General features: G+C 39.8%; 1 protein-coding gene across 6 annotated transcripts in view; it reads right to left on the bottom strand.

Moving 5' to 3' along the window:
- Positions 1-1,716: 1,716 nt before the first annotated feature.
- FERMT2 (FERM domain containing kindlin 2) overlaps positions 1,717-21,857 on the bottom strand; it is a 92,781-nt gene continuing 72,640 nt past the window's right edge. For 2 of the 6 annotated variants that reach the window (XM_066273747.1, XM_066273749.1), the window contains 11 exons: positions 20,870-20,977; positions 16,885-17,019; positions 16,286-16,335; positions 14,272-14,396; positions 7,877-7,983; positions 7,523-7,744; positions 5,571-5,594; positions 5,036-5,056; positions 4,287-4,411; positions 3,862-4,003; positions 1,717-2,977 (listed from right to left, as the gene is read on the bottom strand). In XM_066273747.1, coding sequence (XP_066129844.1) covers positions 2,804-2,977; positions 3,862-4,003; positions 4,287-4,411; positions 5,036-5,056; positions 5,571-5,594; positions 7,523-7,744; positions 7,877-7,983; positions 14,272-14,396; positions 16,286-16,335; positions 16,885-17,019; positions 20,870-20,977 — 1,233 coding nt within the window. In that variant the 3' untranslated portion in view covers positions 1,717-2,803. The remainder of the gene's footprint in view (positions 2,978-3,861; positions 4,004-4,286; positions 4,412-5,035; positions 5,057-5,570; positions 5,595-7,522; positions 7,745-7,876; positions 7,984-14,271; positions 14,397-16,285; positions 16,336-16,884; positions 17,020-20,869; positions 20,978-21,857) is intronic. The other 4 variants (XM_066273748.1, XM_066273751.1, XM_066273750.1 and 1 more) reach the window with 2 other exon arrangements.

Raw genomic sequence — 21,857 nt, 5'->3', positions numbered from 1 at the left:
GCTCAAGCTGGTGAGCTTTTTGCTCAAACCAGGTGAGCCCACGCTCAAGCTGGCAACCTCGAGGTCTCGAACCTGGGTCTTCCGCATCCCAGTCTGACGCTTTACCCACTGCGCCGCCGCCTGGTCAGGCGGTATGACTCTTTATTAGAAGAGTTAACATATGGGAAAGCATGTAGCAAAATTCATAGCACATCGTTGCTGTGCAGAAAACATGATCATTTCCTCCATATGAACCTGTGCTGAGGCTGTAAAAACTCTGAGTTGTAATAATTCCTTGATTTTCAAGTTTTGTTATTTATATTTAACAAATGAATGTTAACTGATCCTAGGTGGAAACCATAAGGCTCAGACCTAGTCCTCAAGGAGGTATTAATTTATTAGGGAAAATGGGATATAATCATAATTAGGATGATTGCTCTGAAGTTCCAAAAAGACCAAAACCAACAGTAGTTCAGAATGAAGAAAAATTTCTGGCAACAAGAAAATTTGGAGGTATTAGTGGAAGAAAAACGCTCTCAAATTTCTAAAATGCAGGAAAGGTAAAAACTGGCGGGTTTGGGGATGAACACACCTCTGGTTTGGGAAAGAACATGGAGATGGCGAGTGGTGTGTCTGCAAATGTGACCTGTCCAGTTTAGACTGGAATGCAGGGCTGTCATAAGATAACTGGGAGCTGGGAAACAGACCATGGGCCTCTGAGCACTGACACAGAACTCTGGCATTTATGCTGTAGGCAAGCAGGAACCAGGGAGCTGAAATACAGCTGGTCTGTGCTGGGCCTGAGTTCCTCTCACAGAACGCCGGGAGGACGGGAGGCCAGTGGGGCCCACCTGAGGCAGGAAAAGCAGCAGAGGCTGCTCTCACCTGCGGGGAGGCTTTGGGACTATAAAGAACTTGGATTGTCATAGTCTAAATAGATTTTAGGGCTTTTAGCAAGTGATTATACAAATTGGTGGCCTGTACTTAAGATGAGGAAAGGGAATATATTACATAAAACTTTCATTTTTAATGGAAAGGAGCTCTTGAATTTGGAGTGAGGTCTGTTAGGACCCGGCCTTCGAACACAGAGAAAAGCCCTGGAGAATGTGACTGAGCTTTGCTTTAAGAGTCGGCTGCACCTCAGCAGCCCAGGACGGAGACCGGATTTGGTGGCAGTGATAGGTAGCAACGGCACGAGAAAGACACAAGGTTGCATGAGGGAGAAAATCCGGAAGACTTGGCCTGATTAAATGCACAGGTCAAGGAGAAAAGGCACAAGGCTAAGTGTTGAGTCTGAATTAATAAATGGTAGCAGTAACAGGGACATTAATAATGTGGGCAGTGGTTTTAAACCGAGTCATTTTGCTTATTTAAAAAAACAAATTCTGCACAAGTCAATAATGTATGTTAATCCGTCATATTTTTGTTTATAACTCATTTCCAACATCTAAATATTATACAGTTCATTTCTTAGTAGGAAAAATGAGACATTCTCATTTTAAGGAAGAATTTGTCTTGGAGATTAAGTTATCTCCATCTACTGCTCACAAAAATTAGGGGATATTTAATCGCTTCATATTCATTTTTGAAATATCCCCTAATTTTTGTGAGCAGTACAGTAACATTTTGGAATACTAGAAAATTGTTTCTCATAACACAAGGTGTAGGGAAAGCATTTCCAAAAGGCAAAAGTTCATTTCTACAAACTATAAAAACAAGAAATACATAAACATTAAATAAAAGATTTTTCTTTTATTTAAAATAAAATGCATTTATACAGTCTTTAAACCGTGGATTGTTGGACAACACTAGTAGCCCACCCTCCCGGCCCCCCTGGGCTGTGTGAGCCAGGAGTGCTAACTAGCACCGGCGCAGACGGGAACAGCGCAGCAGAGACAGGACACGGCCAGTCCAGGCCTTCGAGTTAAGGACATTGTGGCGAATCATGACTAGATTGAAGTCATTTTTAATTTAGCAGATATTAAAACTGCACATTCATTATATTTTAAAAGCATTTAATTAATGTAAAGATGCTACGTATCTAAGTCATTTGCTAGCTGTGAGTAAATTTTTTTAAAAAACTGTACAATTTTATAAAATTTGTGTTTGTACATTATTACACAGAATGCATACTTCATAGACCTTCACTTCATATCATAATGCAAAAGTTGCATATTTTAGGCAGACAGTGAATATGCTGGTGAATACTAAGTGTTGTAATACAATATGGTGTAAAAATAAAAACACAAGACAATATACATACATGCTTATTCAAGGACAAAAACAAATAAACCAAGCATAACACACTAACAGCATCTTCCTTCAAGGTTAAACAATGACATCATTATCAGACATCTTTTGTAGGCCTGATTTTTGGGGGCGGGGAGGGGAACGTTTTAAAAGGTTACCAGAAGAAGTAGGATGTTTTAAACACACGAGGTCAAATTAAACGTACATTAAAACACATGCATTAAACATGATAAATAGACTTCATATAGGTTAAGCCCTGGATAGCTGTGAAGTAGATGGCTTGAGTTCTTCCTCTGGCTAGCTTCAGCCAGTGATGTCTGTCCCTGACTGCCCAGCACTTCGGTTTCAGTCCTCGGCCCTAGGAATGTGCCGTATTCAGGTTCATACACTGTATCAGGAGCAGGTTAACTGTCGTGCTTGTTAGTGCACAAGGTAACTGGTCTGGTAAGGCAAAAATGTTTTCATGGTAAAATGATAAATTTCAAGCTTACTTTATTAAGCAGCATATAACAAACAACAGCTTTTAAAGTTAAATATTGTTATGGCATGGAGTTTCATTACACAGTACTTCTATTCACACCCAACCACTGGTAAGTTTGTAGAACATTTCTTCATCTAAACTCTCGTTTTGGTCTTTTGCCCGTGTTGAGAGAAATATGTAGCCACCAATGAATTCATGAACCACTTTGCAATCCACTTCAGTACAGAGGAAGGACAGCCGCACTTCATCCGCAAACTCCACTGTGACCTGGAACACAGACAGAGAACTGTGAGCCCAGTCAGACCCCAGAGGGCAGCTCGAAGCGAACCTAGGGTGCTATTTAAGGTCTGCCCCATCACACAGTATTTGGTCCTCAAATACTCTTTTTAGTCCTCAGCTAATAATGCCTTCAAGTCCAAAGAGTAAGGAAAGGTTCCTACTTTCTCCCGCCTCCTCTTAGTTGTCACGTTCTGAAAAGGAAGACAAGGGGTTCAGGTCATTAAGTTCCCAAACGGTCTCTGGTGACTCAATTAATGAGAATGTCTCTCTTCAAGTCCTGGGAGAAAACCTACTTCCTGTGTTTAATTTAGTATTTGCTTCAGATAGTTAACCTTTTAGGCATCATGTTTAAATATTTCAGAAATATGAGATGCTAATGAAGTAACAGGAATTGATACAACAAACCCAGTGATCTTAAAACAAATGACTAATTAGTAAAAGATTCTGTTTATTTTAAATGATACTCATGTACTCCAAGGCAAGAGGCAGCATGACATATGGTAGCAGATATGCCAGCCTGGAGCCCTAAACATCTGTCTGAATCCTGATGCTGTTACGAGTCTGTGATCTTGGACAGTGACAGCCCTTAAGGCCTCTACATTTTAGTGTCCTCACATGTCAAGTAGGGAAAATCCATCTAACTCACAACGGCCTTAAAAAAAATATCAGGCAATATTCTAAGTAGAGCATTATGTTCTTAGAATTTTAAATACTGGGCTAGTTATGAAAAAGTTTAAGTGGGAAAGTAATAACTAACCATATTTATTATACTTTAAGAAGTAACAGTACAAATAATCTAAAGAATTTATAGGGCTTTTTATTCTTAATGTACTAATTTTTAGCAGTGTTCAAGGAGCACTGTTATGGCTTACCATTTTTATTTCCCAGTTTACATTCCACTGCTTCATGTTACTGAAACGCCAGGTTTTGATGGCGTCTCCTGTGCTGGCGTCCATCCTAATCAGTCTGTTGTATGCAATTCCAATAAGTTCTTCTTTTTTGCCTCCTTGGAACCTGTAGCAGCAAAAACACAGTAAATGATATTTAAAAACATATCAGGGGTTGGGAAGCATGTTGATCTATTTTCCTTCAAGATGTGTGTTCTTAACTCTAGTCTTATACAAATAAGAACAAATGCAATCATTTTGAACTTTTAATGTAAAAATTACAAGTATAGAAAATACATTCCAACATTCTTTAAATTTTACTGTAAAACAGGTTAATGGGTCTCAGTTAGTAGCTTTCATGTTTAATTTCTAATTACACGAAGTAGATTAAATAAAAAGGTACCACTGACCTCGCAATAAAGTGTGTGATGCCGAATTCTGGTAAGGACTGCCAAGCTTGTATAAATCTCATCTTGGCTTCAATGAGACTCATCTGAGCTACGTTCTGATGGGCCTCCAAAATTCTTGCTGTTATCTAAATACGACCGAACATCAACATCACTTTGCCATTAGACACTCTTCTTTCATGGTAGATTCAAGACAAAAAGAATAAAAAACCGAACTGTGTGCCCCACCCCAAAATCATACATTGCAAGGGCAGGTATTAGAAAGCTACATTTGGGAATTTTAGTTAAATGACTTTTCCAAATAGATCTTCATGTATTTCTTCTTAGTTTCAGTTTCCTATTCCTAATAGTTCAGTTTCAGTACTCCTAATAGTTCTTTATATTTCAACTATTAGGAGTACCTAACTGCCAGTCTAGAGACATATTCCAAATACACACATATGATACTGCTATTATAAAATGGCATGTTCTAATGCTTATATACATGGGAATGTTTAAATTTAGCATCAGGATATATGATCAGAATGAGTATCTAGAATACAAGTTTCTAGCAGAAGAAATATTTATTACCATAATTTTAAAGTTTTTCTAAAGGAATCAATCGTCCATTAAAGTTAAATTTCAATTTACATTATACTCACTTCGGGAAGGCCACTCCCACAGGAGTGGCAGGAAATTAATTCCTGAGGGGAGACTGTAGCTAGGGCTTTAAGTATTTCTACTTTCTTTTTTGATCAATATGAAGAACTTACCAAATCTCTTATATAGCCTGGCTGCAGATGGCAATGCGAAGAAAAGAAAAAGGAAGCAGAGAGAAAAAAAAAGCAATCAGAAAAAATGGCAATGAAGCAAAGAAAAAGTTGCAGTAAACTGCAAACCAAAATTCCAGCCAAAACCATGCAAAAATGACTTCAGGTGGAAACCAAGCAAAGTAAATGCAAGCATGAAAATGAAAACGAGGAAGCAGGCGATTTCCATTTGGAATCTGAGAAACACTCCATATTGTTTTAGGTTAAGTGTTACTAAAATTAAGGGTAGAAGGTTGAGGGAGAAAATAAAAAGAGCAAATTCCCCTTTTCCTCCTCACATACCGGTTTTTACTGGTTAGGATAAAGCTAATTATTTTAGTAGCAAAATCAAAATTAATATTTAAAAGCCTTCAGTATTGTCTCAGATTGAGTCAGATAATATGATCCATGCAACACTCTTCAAAAATAAGCTGAAGGCATAAAATAAGCACCCTGAACATACTGTTTCTTTACACCAGAAAAGCAACCCCTCAATTACCATCTGTTTTTTGCATCCTTTTTCCTGGAAGGGAAAATAAAGAGATGCCATACGCTACACTAGAAACGTGGCTATAAACATAGTAGTCCATCTCAATTGGGATTAACATGGATAAAACGTCAGAACAACTCTTGTCTTTAAAATGTAAGAGTCCCATTTGGGAGCCACATTCATGTGAAAATATTCACAGCAAGTTTAATTAATTTATAGCTTTGAGGAATTAAAGTAGATACAAATATAACAAAGGCTATCCTGACGAACCCAAAGGAAAGCGATGCACTTTCGCCCTGGCAGGGATGACTGCCTTCAGGGCTACATATCTGCTTGACCCCTGAATGCCCCTGGATTACAGGTTAACAAACGCTGAGCACAGGGTCCAAGGTCCAGCCCAGCACCTGACACAGCAGCAACTGAACGTCTGCCCTCAGCATTACTAGGTGTCAGGGCAACACACGGTTTCCACCTGCTGGGAACAACCTGTCAGGCTAGTTAGGGAAAGGAGGGTTTAACGAACTGTAGAAACGACCCCTGAAAGTCCAGTCTTTGGAAAGGAGGGTTGAAAATGGATGTGCATTTGATGAGATGACAACGTGGAAGACAGGCTGGAAGGACCTTCCCCACAGACCACACATATCCTGCTGTCCTGCCCATTGAGGACAGTCTTTGTCCTCAAAAAGTGTGTTCAGCTGACAACCTAGTCTAGAACTTTTTAAAGTGGAAACTATCGTTAAAAAAATTTGACAGCAAACCAACATTTGGTTGTTTTCACAATTACACTTTAAGATCATTTCTCCTGATATTTGATAGTGAAGATAAGATCGCTAAGATTGGAATTTATACATTGCCTTTGAAGTCAAATGAATCCCCTTTCTGAACGTTTCTTTTCATAAAACTACTAAGAATAAAAATAAGTTAGTATTTGGTTCCCTTTGCCTTTTAACTTGCACTCTGCATTCCCCGGGCTCTCTGGGTGGCACCCCCATTCCTCACTACTCCCACACACGACAGGCCCACGGGGCTTACGCAACCTCAGAAACTTAAAGACACATTCTTGGTGATTAAAACTCCTGAGTATTTAAATTTCTGGTTAAGTGATTCCGGACTCATCTGATAAGCATTCTGAAGTTAAGATTTACTACGTGTTCTGGGTATTTCACTGGGCCTTTTCAGTAATGTTTAAAAACCATTCCTTAAAGATCAAAATGAAACTAGATAAAAATAAAATATTTATTTTAAAGGTCTTCTTCACCTCCCTCCTTCCAAGCTGAAGCCTTTTCCTTTTATGGCAGGATGTTTGGTGTAGAGAATACTGGGGGTTATCCCAAGTGAAATTCCCCTGCAAAAAAACCTTTAATGTTGTACCATTTTCCTAAATAGCAATCCTTTTATAGTATTAACTTCCAGGAAAGGAATTCTAAACAGAGTGAACAAAAGCAGTGAATTTCAATGAAAATTTACCAAACTTTGTCACATTATGCAATTCTTGGTTAGGTTTTGACTGTTAATGTTAAGAAAAGACGATGTTAAAATGTAGACTATTTCTATCCTGGTAAAATTTACTTCCAAAGATGAAAAAGTCCATTTCAACAGCAAGAAGAGTCAGTATAGATTTTGTTGGGAAATGAATAAAAGTGCATAAAGACCACAAGCATAGACCGTATTTAATTCCCTGAATGAGCATCCTGTTAAGAGTGATTTCCTCAAGTTGTTTAGCATAAATATATTCCCAACTATTCTACCTCATTATCTACCAAAATAATGTTTTTTAAATGACCAATTTAAAATGACCGACGGATACTTATTTCCGATTTTATATTCTATCACCTGATCTGACATTAAGATTACCAATTAAAACTCAAAAGTTTTGTGTAAGAGAGGATACTAAAGTATGTATACAAAACTGTTAAACTAATGAGCAGAAAACAGTAGATGAAGTAATATGAATCAGGTACCTGCTTGTTCTTATACTTCTTTAGATAGCGAGGGGACACCAAACACTCAGGGTTTATATCAGTTGTGATTTGCTCTGGTATTAACTGAGGGTCTGGGTTTAAATGCTGCATCTTCAGAAAGGAAAGGATATTCTGCACTTCTAGGTTGTAAGAACTGTCTGCCATGGTCTTGCCCTTGGAGGCTAATCTGCAGGCTGCCATCCAGTGGGCATACTGTTTTTCCTGTTGAAAAGAAATACCGAGGTATGAACCGAATCACATCATGGGTCTTAAGAGTATAGAATACAAGGATGACGGGGTAATTCACTAAGGAATCAAAGAAAATTGAGGTTTACTTTTAATTGGAAAACTTACATTGTCACAACGAAGCCAGATTTCATTCATACCCTCTGCAACGGGAATCAGGAGTTTAATGTTAAATTTTTGGCCTGAAATGTTTACATCTGGGGTGACTTCACATCCTGTAGTAAAAAAATTATTAGGATGGTCAAATTTACTTTTAAGAAATCCTAAGGCAATAAAGGGGTCCCTCATTCTGTGGCATCTTAACATGCATAATTTTGCTGTTATGGAATCTATAAGTCAGGGAATCTATAAGTTCTTTATGCCCAGTAACTTTGTTTGGAAGGGGGGCAAAGAGTCAGAGCGATCTAATATAGAGGAAAGGTAATAGCACAGAGGTTGCGGCCCTCACAATTCACAAAACTCAACTGAGAAGAGAAGGAAAGGTCCTGTTAAAAAAGATACTACCCAAAGCCCCAACTCACACCCCAAGTTTTGATATGTGCTGTGTTAGTATCATTCAATTCTTTGAATCTTAAGTTACTTAGGATTTTTAAGTTTCTAAATGTATAGAGATTTAAAAATATCTTTCTATAGTTAAATTGTTCTGGTTAGAATTGATGAATTTTATTATGCCTTAAAGTGCGTGAGGGGGATCAGCCAGTTAAGCTGGTCCTAACTATCCAGGAACCTCTTCAGAGCCCTGTAATCAGCTCTGCTGAGCCAGCGGCTTCCAGGAGAAAACACAAATTTACTGAGCATGTACCCAGTTAGGTAATGGGGTAATGGTTGGTATAAATAATCAGTGGCCAGTATAATACAGTGGAGAAGAGCTTTACAATCAGACAGATTTGGTTTCCAGACTTTTTTCTACCACTTAATAATAATTGCCAATTTATTTTACATCTCTAAGCCCAAATTACCTGTGACCTTAAACTCTACCTCAAAGGGATGCTGGAAGGATAAATGAGACAATGTGCATATCAAAGCTTGCTGCAAAGTATTTCGGTCCTTTGTACCTAGTCCATGTCACTGCCAGTATGTTGCAAAATTGTTCAGTAGGCTCTACAATGACAAATGTAAACTGTAGCAGGGCCTGCTACCTTGCTCTTTGTACTGGAGCAACTTCTCTTGGAACCGAGTACAAAGAAAAAATAATAAACCTCTATATCACTACCACAGAAGGAACAGATGTTAAAGCTGGCATATATTCCGTCACACAGAAACACATTAAAGGGGACCCTCCACTCCTCCAAAAGCAACTCCTAATGTTTGGTGGACTTCTCCCCCCTTATTTTTTTTAAAACACATTTTCTACATATAAATAGCCACAGCATTTAACTCCCTCTCTACAAGCATCAGAAACTCTGAGGAAGTGGTGTGGCAACGTGTTAAGCTGCAAAGTTAAAACAAATATATTTGAAGATATATAATCTTTTGAAACATTCCATTAATTAATCAAGTGGATTTAAAGTACACAATCCTGTAATAACTAGGCCTCTTTTGTAAGTAAAATCCTAAGAAAATGAAAAAGAGAGACAGAGTGAGTGGGAATTCGGTGCCAGTGGGCAGAGGCACCCCCTGGGCCACAGTCTTCACTGCCTACGGCCTCAACTCCACGTTGCCATGGGGACGTGCTGGACTTCACTGAAGCCCAATGACTATTTCTCTGAGTTCTTAAATGCAAACAGCCTGTTCCCATCACGATCTTCAACCCTAACTCTCTTCATACTCTTTGAGGGACCCTATCCTACGACCCCTCAGCTTTCTGCCGGGACATCAGCAACGTGTTTCCACTTCTTCCTTCTCCCCAGTCCAGTCCAGCCCGGACCCTGTTCTCCAGGTATCACCTCCAGTTCCCTGGACTCACTGTCTTTCCATCACACACACAGAGCAAAACCTGAAGCCTGGTTCAATCCAACCATCTCTCAGTGGTCCCCAACCTTTTTTGGGCCACGGACCAGTTTAATGTCAGAAAATATTTTCATGGACCGGCCTTTAGGGTGGGATGGATAAATGTATCACGTGACCGAGACAAGCGTCAAGAGTGAGTCTTAGACGGATGTAACAGAAGGAATCTGGTCATTTTTAAAAAATAAAACATCGTTCAGACTTAAATATAAATAAAACGTTAATAATGTAAGTTATTTATGGCCCATGGACCGGTACCGGTCTGCGGCCCGGGGGGTTGGGGACCACTGATCTATCTTGTACTTGCCTCTCTTCAGGCTGCTGAGCACTGTAAGAGGGGAGGGGATAAATGTCACAAAACTGAGCAGATGGGTTTCACTAGAAATTCACAGATCCCAGCCTCATCCTGGCCTTGACACTGGAAATCCTGTTTACAGACATTCTCAAAATGTTTATTTCAAATCTTCTCAGGTCTCCTATTCTGCTCACTCTCAGGGGACAGCCTCACCTATTTTTCCAGGTACACAAAAGCCACTAGAAGTCAATTTCCCACAGCTTTCTGCCCCAGCACCAGGTAAACCTAGCCTGCCCTGGCTCCCACACAGCAGAAAAGGCAGCTCCAACCGGGCTGAGGTCTGTACCATCCAGGAACCTTGCTCCATCCAAGATCCTCTCCCTGGCCCAGATACTAGGTTTTTCTTTCTACTGTGAGGTTTCCATCAGCATTTAACTTCCTTGACTCCATCTTTTCTGTGTGTGTGCGACAGAGAGAGAGGGCCAGATAGGGACAGATAAACAGGAAGGGAGACGAGAAGCATCAGTTCTTTGTTGCAGCTCCTTCTTCTTAGTTGTTCATTGATTGCTTTCTTATATGTGCCTTGACTGGAGGGTTGCAGCAGAGCGAGTGACCCCTTGTTCAAGCCAGTGACCCTGCGCTCAAGCTGGTGAGCCTGCACTCAAACCAGCGATCTCAGGGGTTCGAACCTACTTCCTCTGCGTCACAGTCCAACACTCTTAATCTACTGTGCCACCGCCTGGTCAGGCCCTGGACTCCATCTTAAACCACAAAATGCCTGTCTCCTCTTTATACCTCTTTGTTACTGCCCTCTTTCCTCCTTCCTTGTCATATATAGACAAGATACATTAAAAAGCTGTCTTTGTTTCTAATTTACTTCTCAGAGACTGTACTTTGACTCTCATAGTCACTACGCCACTGAAATTTGTTGAATCTGTTCTTAAGGCCACTGACCACCTCAATGTGGCAAAATCCTATGGAGGCTTAACGATCTTTCCTTTTTCCGTAGCATTTGATGCTGAGTTTACTGTTCTTTTTTAAACAACTTTTGTTTTAGCTTCCATCATACATTATTTCCACAATCTTTCTATGCATTTTTTTTGTTTCCTCTACAAGCTTTTCTTCCTCTAATATGCCCTGTCCCTTAAATAGGAGTCTTCTGCAGGGTTCTGTTCTTGTATGGATCTCTCCCATGATCCAATGCCTACAGGTTATCTCCAAATAGGTACCCCACAAATACCTCAAATTTAAAATATCCCCAAATTAAGCTTACCTTTTCCCCAAACTCAGCTCTTGTCTCTTCCCAGTCTCAGTGACACCCTACCCACCTAACTGCACAAGCCAGAGACGAGTCCTTTCCTTCTCACCCCACCCAAGTCAATCCGGCAGTCTAGACTAAACTTCCTCATGTCTACTAAATTTGTACCCTTTCTCCATCCGTACTGATAACCTTAATTTGAATCACTATCATTAACTGAATTTGAATCACTCCTCTAAACTGTAGCCCATATAAATATGAAGGATCCTGTCATTTTCATGTTAATTTTTCAGTGGCACTTCACTGCTTGCTGCCAGCCAGTTGAAACTTTTATCCACTAAATCTTGCCAAACCCTTCTACCGTCCTCTCCCGTGTCAGCAGAAACCACATGTAGCAGCTGCTGAGGAAGTGCTCGTCCTCCTGAACCTGCATTCCAGCGGCACCGACCCTGGGTGCTGATGCCCCCTCCCCGGCATTTCTGCACACCAGTCTCTGCCTGGAAGGCTCTTCTACCAACTCACCCTCCTCCAGGAATGGTTTCTCTTTTGGATCCTAAATGCAACAGCATTTTCCCTGAGGTTTCTCCTCATTCTCTCCACCATTACTGAAGACTGGATGATAGAGCCCTTAACCCCTTGCTCCTTGACCCATTACTTAATTTTTAAACTACTGCTTATTGCCCAAATTATAACTGTTTATCTTCCCAACATGCTCTAAACATTTTGAGGGCTGGGACTATAATTTGTTCTTGCTCATGTATCTAGTACCTAGCAGTTTGTGGCACAGGAGCTCAATTCATATTTGCTGAACTGAGTTTCTTACAACTTCACATTTTAGATCTCTCAGGGACCTTGGAGCACTAGTCCAATAGATTCATTTCTCAGAGGAAGACACTGAGGTCCAAATAGACTGTTTTTCCAAAACCACAGGACTTGTTTAGTGGCGGGGCAGAATCTGGCCATCTGATACTGAGGCTAGTACTGTCATCCTCTGCGATGTGCCGGAAAAGTGCTCCTTTGACGGGGCCTGGGCGGGTGGGGTGGGGGAGAGCGCCGTGTGGGCCGTTCTCCATACCAGGGCCTGACTTCTCCGTCATGCGGGGGGAGGTTAAGGGTAGGACCGGGACAGAAAGGACAGAGCCAGAAGACAATCAGGAGTGGGTAATCTGAGCTGACCCTGGGTAGTTTAGTAAGCAAGAAGAAAGCTAAAACGGAGTCTGAGGAACAAACACTGGTGGAGACACAGGTAAATTCGTGACCGGGAGAGAAAGGCGGCGAGGCAGACAGTCTGAGGACCGCCCGGCACCTGGGCACGGCGCCCTCTCCCGGGACAGGCTTCCTCTTTCCACTCTGCGTCCAACTCCAGAACAACAGTTCAGATGACTGCTTGGCAGATGAAAATAAAATGCAGATCTGGAAATGCTGTGGAAGTATACTAAAACTACCGTAATGTACAATTTTCTAAGAAAAAAGATCAGGAAAAACACCTTGGTATTTTAAGTGAGGTGAGATTATTTTGGGAATCATTTTTGTGAAATGAGTCAGGGGACCTTTTTCTTCGGTACTTTTTATATAATAACACATGTGCATGTAAAATGTAACCCAAAGGAGGTGGCTGGGTGGACGGGAGTGACCCCCAATGCTCAGAGCTGGCCCGCCCGCCGGGGGGGGCTGCCTGCGCAGCCAGAAGCACCCACTCCCTTCGCAGTTCTGCCTCTCCAACCCTTTACCTCCGTTGGAAATTTAAGTCTTATATGAATGCATCTGATTAGAATCTAGAAATGAGTGTAAAAATGTATTTTAATTTCTAGCCTTTGCTGCGAGGGAAGGCACAGTAACGAGCATGGAGCAGTGAGGGGCCAGTCTACTGCCTCCTCTACCAAGCACACCAGGTGCCAAGGGCACACAGACAGTCCCCAACTTACAATGACTCCACTTACAATTTTTTGACATTACAATGGTGTGAAAGTGATATACACTCAATAAAAACTGTACTTCAAATTCGGGATTTTGATCTGTTCCAGGGCTAGCGATACCCCGAACGACACTGTCAGGATGCTGAGTAGTGCGGCAGCTCCTGGTCAGTCACGTGATCGTGAGGGTAAACAACCGACCCTCCACAGTGTCCTGTGTGCCAGCAGGGGTTTTTTTTTTTTTTGGGGGGGGTCCAGAGGTGGAACAGGGGTACAGGGTCATATTATGTTCTGAGCATTTTTTTTCCTTGAGGGGGTTGGGAGAGGGAGGGAGGGGGAGAGAGAGAGAGAGAGAGAGAGAACACAGAAACAGGAAGGGAGAGATGAGAAGCATCAATTCGTAGTTGCATCACTGTATTTGTTCATCGCTTGCTTTTCATTCATACCCTGACCCTGCGGGCTCAAGTTGGGCCAGTGACCCCGCCCTTAGGCTGGCAACTTCGGGGTTTAGAACCTGGGTTCTCAGTGTTCCAGGTTGATGCTTTGTCCACTGCACCCCACTGGCCAGGCCTGAGCACATTTAAAGTTGGCTAAGCTATGATGGTCAGTAGGTTAGATGTATTAAATGTATTTTCAACTTAGGACGGGTTTATCTACAGTGGTTCTCAGGGGTACAGTTCCTGAGACTTTTGTTCTGAACTGGAAGTGAGCCAGGTGGTTTTAGTGATTAGTATCACAAGTGAGAAGCTCATCAAAAGTCTGTAAGACTAGCTAAAGGCCCTACAGAGAAGTCACAGCAAGAGGCATGCCGATGTCCTCCAGCGGCAGGAGCAGCAGACGAACTTGGGGGAGCTTCTCCTACTACCTGAAGCAGTGCATCCATCAGATGCAAGAGGTGAAGGAGGAGCAGTGTGAAGAACCAACAGAAGTAGTCTAAGGCAAGTCCAAGACAAGAAGGAAAAAATATCTATCTAAACACAGGAGTGCAGAAACTGCTGAAATACCCCCTCCCCCCAGCAAAGTGAGGTTTACTGACTGTTAGCTAATAGGTATCCTACCATCAGCGCTGGCCATCCCCAGGCTTCCTTACCTCTTAGGTTCATCTGATGAGCTGGAGTGCCACTGGATTCTTCTTTGCTCTTGTAGCAAGAGATAGATGTATCTTTAAAGGTGCACCAATATTGCTTATAACCTTTTAGAGTCAGCTTTTTTGGCCTATGTGTTAAATAAAATTAAGAGAAAACCACTTTTGAAATAACTTTGTATCAATTCTTTGTTTTATCATCAGAGTTTCACGATGTAAAAGCCTAAGGCCAAGTTTTACACGGGCTGCATTCAGTTATCCAGTTCCCGCTGGCCAGTGTGCTGTACTCCATGTTCTGTTACTGGATCTGCCCCCTCCTCCCCAACAGTCTGCTCAGGAAGATCTCCCAAACAGGGAGTGGGCAGAGGAGAGAGACAGGAGGACCAACATCTAGTATTTCTGTCAGTTGTAGCCATCTGTATCATGAGCAGGTCACATAGAAAGGGCAGGAAAAGAAATGCGAAGTAGTGCCAGGAACTGGAAATCTCCCAGGGCCTGTGATGACGCACAGGCAAACGGGGGTCTGCAGGGCTGCTGCTGGAGCACTCTGAACTGGCCAGTCCGCCTGGCGGGACTAAAGTGAGGACACTGCCCTCTCTCAGGGATGTGTTTCAACGGTGACTTTACCTGCCACTCCAACGTCAAACATAAAGAAGACAGAGCAGTCATGAGGGAGTAGATAAAGGTACAGGTAGATGACAAAGGTGTAGAAATGGCAAAGAAAGGGGGCAGGCAGCAGTACCTGAAGTCATGCCCTTCTTTCAGAAGAGTTGTATGTGTTGAGCTGTTCATGTTTAGCTACAGTAACTGGTTTACTCTGTAGCGGCTCTGCCTACCATACTCCACACCAGGGGTCCCCAAACTACGGCCCGCATGCGGCCCCCTGAGGCCATTTATCCAGCCCCCACCGCACTTCTGGAAGGGGCACCTCTTTCATTGGTGGTCAGTGAGAGGAGTACATTGACCATCTCATTAGCCAAAAGCAGGCCCATATTTCCCATTGAAATACTGGTCAGTTTGTTGATTTAAATTTACTTGTTATTTATTTTAAATATTGTATTTGTTCCCATTTTGTTTTTTTTTTTACTTTAAAATAAGATATGTGCAGTGTGCATAGGGATTTGTTCATAGTTTTTTTTATAGTCTGGCCCTCCAAGGGTCTGAGGGACAGTGAACTGGCCCCCTGTGTAAAGTTTGGGGACCCCTGCTCCACATCCCCTCCCTTCCCCTTTCTGCCTCATAGTCTTGGGATCCTGTGGAACATGCCTCAATTGGTTGTTTGAAAGTCTAAATAACATAACTGGAACCTTAATTTCCCCATGTATAAGACGCACCTTAATTCTGGGGCCCGAAATTTAGAGAAAAAAAATTATTACACAAAGTTACTGAGCTCAAGTTTTATTCATCATAAAATTCATATAACTCCTCTTCACTGTCAAAACTCCCATCCATTAGCTTGTCCCCATCTACGTCTTCAACAATGAGCGCAAAAACAAGCGCAAAAAAGCAGGAAATGCAAGTAAGAAAATCTACAACTAGTGTTTTAAGACGCACCCAGTTTTTAGACCCTAAATATTTCAGAAAGAAGTGCCTCTTATACATGGGGAAATATGGTGTAAAATGTCCTTGAACAAATGAACAGAATTCAACAAAACCTGGGGCTCTGAACACTGAACACGGACTGAACCGCTGGCAGTAGCAGCTGCCCGTGCTGAGCTTTCACCCAGATGGTCGCTTTCCGTGATGTGCCGCTGTCTGCCCGATGCAGCCTAAGTTACAATCATGGGGTTTTCCTCCTTAAGAAAAATGTTTTCCAACTAAAACAACTTAATGAGTACTGTGATTTTAATTTGGTAAAAATGGTTATTTCCTCTCATTATAATTTAGTGTTCATCTAACTGGTGCTTCTACAGATGCAATTTGCCAAACTTATAGTAAATTTCAATGATGTGAACGTAAACTATAAACCTGACCACACTTATTTAATAGTATTTGGAAGCCCTCCGCTTTGTGTACTTACTTGAAAACTTTAATATAGTCAGCAAGTTCAGGAATGGAAGTGATGTCACCCTAGGGAAAGAATTTAATCATTTTTTTTCTTGAAATGAGAAACTAATATTTGGTATCTGATCTCAAGAACCAACTTATTTAATAAACAAAATTATTTAAAAAGATTTTAAAGATACAGTCATATTATATGGTCATAGTGCAATGGTATTTTCAAATGTCATAAAGAGCTAACAAAATTTGATCAAAATGGCAATTTATACAGCCCATAAGAATATACCAGTAATTCAAATACAGCTAAAAATGTCTTTATATGCATATGGAAATTCCATACACCATAGCAGTACCAGATAAGTGCTTCTTCTTAACTAACTCCTAAGCTTTAAAACCATAACACTAAACTTAGCATCAGAAGACCTGTCTTCACTGTTCTGGAGGCACTAGCGACTAAAACAATAATCATTTTTAAAGTTTCTGAAAAATCAATGCCTGAATTCTCTAAAGCATTAAATATTTCCTCTACATTCCCCCCAAATACTTCATGACAACCTAAATCGCCACAAGGTAAAGCATCAAGTTAACGTAAATTAGTAGTAAGAAAATTGACCCTACCAAAATTGTTGATGTTTTACCCCCTTCCAAAGTAATCTCCAGGTCTGAAAGGGCAGCATCAACCTCATCAACTTCTTTGTCACTGTTGTTCAAATGATTCTCTGATGTCATGATTGACAGCTTATTGATATGATACTGAAACCAGAAGTGATATTATATTTAAATGACTGTTCTAACTGTAAGACTTTAAATGAGATTATTATCTACATCTATATTGAATGCTTTTCAGCACCTAATTTGAAAAGATAAAAGTGTCCAGGAACTAAAACGATAGGAAAAGAAAGGGCATGGCACCCAAAATCAATGTCCTAAATCTGCTAATAGATATTTATCCAAAAGAAGTAGGGTCTTTCAGTGTACAGAAATGAATTCAGTCTGACCTGTGGTGGAGCAGTGAATAAAACGTCAACCTGGAACACTGAAATCGCCGGTTTGAAACCCTGGGCTTGCCTGGTCAAGGCACATATGAGAGCTGATGCTTCCTGCTCCTCCCCCCTTCTCTCTCTCTTTTCTATGAAACGAATAAATAAAATCTTTAAAAAAAATGAATTCATAGGTTGGCAGTCCTTAGACCTTAAGAGTGTTACATGTCCCCCTTTGAATTCTCCACAGAAAAGATTTTTGACTTTTTTCTCCACTGCACTATTTATTCCCTGTTCTAGAACAGCGCCTTGGAAACAATAAATATTTAATGAACAGCACATGCACAAGGTCATTTGTAGAAATGGATTCATACTGATTACCCAAAAAAGGGAAGTTATCATGATCATGTTGAAAACTAAAGCTGCACTTTGCTCCTCCTCAATTCAATACTGAAAACATGACCAGAGGGAGATGTTGTTTCTATTCTGTTCCATAAGAATGGTAAGACAATGTTTACATACTTATTCATGACATGCACACGAATACTAACATATACATATATACATGCATGAGCAGTGACAACTACTCCTTATGTAAACAGAAAAGTCTCTGAGTATAGAATAACTAGTCATTACTTTAAACACTTAGGTAAGTGACTTAGAACAACTATTAATAACCAATCAGATTTTGATTCTAAACCTTAAGAAAGATTTTATACAAAGGGAAGCAGAGCTTCTAAATCAATCAGTTGCCTTCAAAGCACTAAGTAGCACTCCACAGTTCTGAGTATATATGTTCACTGAGTATGATGTATTCATGGGAACATTTAAGGAACTAATCTGAGGCCAATCATCATTGTTCCTCTGTATTTTAAGATTTAGTGAGTTACCATGAAAAGTCTGTGGCTCTGCTTTCAGTTGTGCTGAAATGAGATCCTTAGAGTGGCAGATACTTTCCTGTCTACACAACATGGAGAACAAGATATGATGAGGCTCTCAGAGGCAGCGGCCTCAAATGAAGAGGTATATTAAGAATCAGGTGTTGCCTGACTGGTGGGGGTGCAGTGGATCAAGTGTTGACCCAGAACACTGAGGTTGCCAGTTCGAAACCCTGAGGTTGCTGGCTCTGAGTGTGGGGTCACTGGCTTGAGCAGGGGGAATCGTTCACACAATCCCAAAGCTCATCAGCTTGAGCCCAAAGGTCACTGGCTTGAGCAAGAGGACACTAAACAGCCCTAGTCAAGGCACATATGAGAGGCAATAAATGCACAACTAAATGAAAGCAACTATAAGTTGATGTGTCTCATCTCTTTCCCTTCCTGTCTCTCTCAAGAAAAAGAGTCATGTAGAGAGTCAGTTAAACATATAGATCAGGGGTAGTCAACCTTTTTATACCTACTGCCCACTTTTGTATCTCTGTTAGTAGTAAAATTTTCTAACCACCCACCGGTTCCACAGTAATGGTGATTTATAATAGGGAAGTAACTTTACTTTATAAAATTTATAAAGCAGAGTTACAGCAAGTTAAAGCATATGATAATTACTTACCAATTACTTTATGTCGAATTTTTGCTAAGTTTGGCAGAATAAATCTTTACAAAACAACTTACTATAGTTAAATCTATCTCTTTATTTATACTTTGGTTGCTCCGCTACCGCCCACCATGAAAGCTGGAATGCCCACTAGTGGGCAGTAGGCACCAGGTTGACTACCACTGATAGAGATTCTTAGGTTTACTCTCAGAGATTGTGATTCAGCAAATCTGGCATTCAGCCTGGAATCTGCGTTTTTACCAAGTGCCCTATGTGATTCTGATGCAAAAGAGCCTTGAATTAAATGCTTTAAAAACAGTGTTGCTAACTCATCTACTTTATTTTTTATTTACAACTCCTTATTTTAAATTACTTTTTCTTTTAACAACTACAGATTTATTTTATAAGCCCAAAGGAGAGAATAATTCAGCGTGGAGGTGTGTCCAAAATAAAATATAGCAGGCATCTCTCTCTTCATCATACTTTCCAAGTCTTCCCCCTCTGATGCTGGACGGCCGCCGGGGGCCTTCCTCCGCTCAGTCTCTGGGAAGGGCTCTAATACCTCAAGGGATTCGTAGCACAAAATCTCTCATTAAGGGTAGATCCTAAAATTGTTAGGAAAGCTATGCTTGGCACATTCAGTCTCCACAAATTAAAACCCATGGTTTCAAAGGTGTTTTTTGCTGCACTGAAATGGAGTATCTACTGTACACTGGGTGAGGGACCTGCAGAAGAATCCCATTTCTGTGACAATGTGATGCTGTATTCTCATTCAACAAACATCAATACTTTTTGAGCACCTACTATATGCTAAACACTGTTATATATTGGCTCTTTTTTTAAAATGTATTTTTACAATACAGAGATATACCATACAATATAAATCAGTGGTTTAAAAAATTTTTAGCTTTTCTCATATATATTTTACAGGTATTATTACTGTTATTGGCAAAATCCTCACTAAAAGTTTACAAGTTCCAAGTGAAAGTTGTCGGTAGAAAGTCATAACCAAGTGAGAACTTTTAATAAAATTGCTCCAGAATTTAATTCAAGAAATTCTTCAGTTTGAATCACATTTAAAAACACAATAGAAGAGTTTTAACTAGTCTCCAGAAAACAACTGATTAAACTAATTCATCTGTCATCAAAGATTTTCCTTTTCTGAGCTTCTCTGCAGTTCCCTTCAAAAAAAATTAAGCTGTTCTTCCTCTCTAATGGAAAATTTTTCAGTCTTAACTGGAAAACTTCTCTGAGTGTATAGAAGCATTTGGAGTACTAAGAGCACTTTTATTTGTGTTCTAAGGGAAAAAATCATTTTTATAGTGAAAACTTTTCATAACTGAATACAACTTTGCTCCTTGTATTTAATCATCCATACTTTAGGTGAAACCAAAATGTATCTGAAATATAAGGAAGACTAACCTAGTGGTCAATCAACATCAGAGCCTTTAAAATGCTGATTTGTGGAGGCCACCCTAAAGTAACTGTCACCGGAGGGGGTAGCAGAAATGAAGTGGACAATTTCTTAACAAGCCCTACTGTAATGATGAAGCAGGTGGTGTGCAAGAACTACATTTAGAAAAACACCAGTTTAAACAAAATACATTATTTGTTACCTATTTCTTAAAGATTATCATTCTAAAAACTTACTGATATTTATCTTTAGTCTCACTAGTTTCTTAAAATTTTTTCTTGTTAAAAGGTATTATTTCTGCCACAGCCCATTTTACAAGTATTGTTATTCCCAACTGTTTTTGAAATTATGCAAGTAAGCTTCATTTCAGAAATCTGACTTCAATACAGACTATTTCCAAAGGGAAGTTGGATAGTTCATAAATATCTGGAGAATGGGAGGATAATTTTTCTCCTAAGATACAAAAAAGTAACTATTAAATATATCACAAAACTCTTAGCTAAGACAAAATTAAATTCATATATTCATTTTGCCTTAAGTATCTATTCACTTTCTACATAGCAAAAAGTAAACACTATTAAAACACTACTGGATTACTATGCCATTTTACTGTTTAGAATAACCCCCCAGCCTCTCCCCCCCCCTCGAAGTCCCATTTACCGATACTCTTCACTACCTGCAAGGCTGCAAACATCATCATTTCTTCTTCCGTGCATTCAATTTCTTCTAGGAGAATAGCCCATTTGGCCTGCTCATAAAGCTGATTGATTCTGATTGCATCATACTGCAGCAAGAAAGACACAGTTCTTTTATAATACATCACTTTTAATATCAAGAAGTTTGAAAACTGAATATTTACTTTAAAGCTTTACAAGAAAAAATTAATATATAAATTATTTTCTGGGATTTTTATTCATTATCAGGTATGTAATAACGAGAAAGAAATATACCTATAGGGTTAGATATACATATATATTTACATATAATTTCCCATTAAAAATGACAATAAAATATGCCAAAAGATTACTTTCATTCAGTATTGGAAATATATAGATTCTGTGTGTTACGTTCCAGGGAAGTAACCACTGGATATTACGGCCCTTAACAAACTGGAGCTAACTTGGGGACATTAAAGTAAGGTAGAACTGACTGCTCTTAGTAGTCTTACTGCCATGTGCCACACTAAAGTGTCATAATCAGAGAGTAAATTATTTCACCAACATCTTGCTGACTATGGAAAATATACCCAAAGCAACAGGTCCTTGGAAACAGTAATAAAGAATCCAAAATAGAGGCTACATATATAGACTTATAGAAAAGATTTACTTATGTTATTGAATTCTATTTAGTTATGTTAATAAAAACCAATAGTAATGTATTGATTCAATCTTAAAACATTAACAAAATGTATAACCCCCTTTCCTGCTTTCAGCAAATGTACTTATGTTCCCAAAACTGTTTTGGTTTTACTAAAATTAGATATGCCCTAAAAAGGGCCTACAATGACTTTTTATAGTTCTATATATTTTACTGTTGTGTAATAAATTATTTAAGCACTTAACAAAAAATTATAACTATATACATTAAAATCTAGACTATAATCTAGACATGAGGGATAAAAAGATAGTCAAGAGACCTCTCCCCCACCATGGATGACAGGGAAG

The sequence above is a fragment of the Saccopteryx bilineata genome, chromosome 4 (assembly GCF_036850765.1).
Source record: "Saccopteryx bilineata isolate mSacBil1 chromosome 4, mSacBil1_pri_phased_curated, whole genome shotgun sequence".
Classification (NCBI taxonomy): domain Eukaryota; kingdom Metazoa; phylum Chordata; class Mammalia; order Chiroptera; family Emballonuridae; genus Saccopteryx; species Saccopteryx bilineata.
The sequence above is the reverse complement of the archived record's forward strand: the minus strand, read 5'-3'. Positions and strand labels throughout refer to the sequence as shown.